Here is a 1810-nt window from a genome sequence, read left to right as displayed (position 1 = left end):
TCCAACTCCCTCACCATCCTCGCCCCCCGCCGCATCACCGCCAACGAGGTCACTGGCATCCAACCTCGCCGCCGCCCTCGCCCCGCGCCCCGGATCCTCCCGCCCAAACACATTCTTGCTCGGCACCACCGGCGCCCCCAACGCCGCCCCTTCACCCTCGCCAACCCCGGCCCCCACCGCCGAGACCGCCGAGGAGGCATACCACGGCCCGCCGTCCGTCAGACCCGCCCCGTCCCGCCCCGCCGCGTTCACCAGCCGCATCTGGTACTGGTCCTTGAGCTCGCGCTCCTTGCGCGCCGCTTCCCGCTCCGCGTCGGGGTGGCCCTCGCGCGAGCGGGCCGTGTGCGCGTCGGGCTCCGGGAAGAGTGTGAGGTGGCCTTTGCTGTCGAGTAATGGGGCGGAGGAGGAGGTGGTGATGGTGGGTGTGGTGTGGGTGGTTAGTTCGCGCGCGGCTGTGGTGCGCTCGCGCGCGATGCGCATCTCGAAGTCCGTGTCGTCTTCCCCGTGGCGTTTGCGCTTGCGTCCGGGGGTGTCGCGGTCCCGGCCGTGGGGGGCTGGTGGTGGTGGTGGGAGGGTTTCGTCGGGATGTGGCTCTTCGAGCGGAGGGGGGATTTCACCGCGCAGAATGGCTAGGCGGCGCGCGGCATCTTCCTTCTGCATGAGTTGCTCCTCGGCCTCCTCCGGGCCCTGGGCGGCGGCTTCGTCGGGACGCACCCCGGGCGATGTGGCGGAGGTTGTAGACGTTCCATGATTTTTGCCGAAGAGATGTCTTGGTGGGTGTTGGGTTAGTATGGGGTGTTATTTGCGGTTTTGTGACGGATGATGTGGCTTACAGAGGGCATGGTGGTGGTGATGGCGGGTTTGGATTTGTCTCGAAGACTCGATGGAATGGAACTCAATTTTGGTGCACCTTGATGGTTACCCTCGAATCGCCTGGAGCTCCGCATGCCACAGCAAGATGATGCAGTGGGAGCCAAGCTCCCCCACAAAACTACCCCACCAGATAATGAGATGCCAAGAAACAAGCTGCACTGTCGCTACAATAAAGGCACAAGAGTCAGCTGCAACGAAGTCGAGCCCCGCTGCATTCTTTGTTCAAGCCACTCCCCCTGGCTGCTGCTGGCCTGTGGCGGAACTGAAACGGCATCTGTCCCAACAATAACGGGAACATCACCAACAACAAACCCTTTTATAGACACTGTTTGCTTGTTGGCCCTGCGATATCTGCCGCTGTGTGGCATAGGCCAGTAACCAAGTGTGGCAAAAAAACATAAAAGCCAGACGATCGCCTGCCAAAGGCCACGTCTTTCGAAACTCGCAGGCACCCCGCGACACAGCCCACCCGACCTGACCTGACCACCGACCCAACCCTGTCTAAATTCCCTACACTATCCTCGCGAGCTAGTTTCACCCACCAAACCGCCGGTTAGTTCACATCACACGAGCGACCATAATGGACCGCAACAACCTCTTTAGCAGGCCGGCACACCGTGGGGGAGGGGGAGGCCCGGGTCTTCCTGGACGTCAGGTACAACGGCCGCCGGGAGATGCTGGGGGATACCCGCCCGCACCTGGTGGCTACGATTCGTATGGAGGGCGTCCGCCTGCGCCCGCAAGGCCTCAGTACCCCTCTGGCGGGGGTGCCGGGTACGAGGCCCGGCAGTCCCAACCGAGGGGGGGAGGCCGACAGGTACGGCTGAGGCTCGCCAAGGTCGAGGACAAGACGTTGCAGGCGCAGTACATTTTTGGAAATGTGTGAGTTAGCAATCCTGAATCGTTGAATCGTGACCCGCTGTGAGTACCGCTGGAA

The 1810-nt window shown here is 62.6% G+C and overlaps 2 protein-coding genes across 2 annotated transcripts in view; one reads left to right on the top strand and one right to left on the bottom strand.

The window, feature by feature from the left end:
• CHGG_08134 (uncharacterized protein) overlaps positions 1-842 on the bottom strand; it is a gene marked incomplete at both ends in the record, with an annotated part of 1846 nt that extends 1004 nt beyond the window's left edge. The window contains 2 exons of the mRNA XM_001225789.1: positions 15-687; positions 834-842. Coding sequence (XP_001225790.1) covers positions 15-687; positions 834-842 — 682 coding nt within the window. The remainder of the gene's footprint in view (positions 1-14; positions 688-833) is intronic.
• Positions 843-1453: 611 nt separating this feature from the next.
• On the top strand, positions 1454-1759 carry CHGG_08133 (uncharacterized protein; the record flags this gene model as incomplete). Its single annotated transcript, XM_001225788.1, has 1 exon — positions 1454-1759. One exon carries the CDS (start codon positions 1454-1456, stop codon positions 1757-1759), a length of 306 nt encoding a protein of 101 aa, XP_001225789.1.
• Between the last annotated feature and the right edge of the window lie 51 nt (positions 1760-1810).

Source organism: Chaetomium globosum, genomic scaffold (genome assembly GCF_000143365.1).
Source record: "Chaetomium globosum CBS 148.51 scaffold_5 genomic scaffold, whole genome shotgun sequence".
NCBI classification, from domain to species: Eukaryota; Fungi; Ascomycota; class Sordariomycetes; order Sordariales; family Chaetomiaceae; genus Chaetomium; species Chaetomium globosum.
This window is presented reverse-complemented; position numbering and strand designations above follow the sequence as displayed.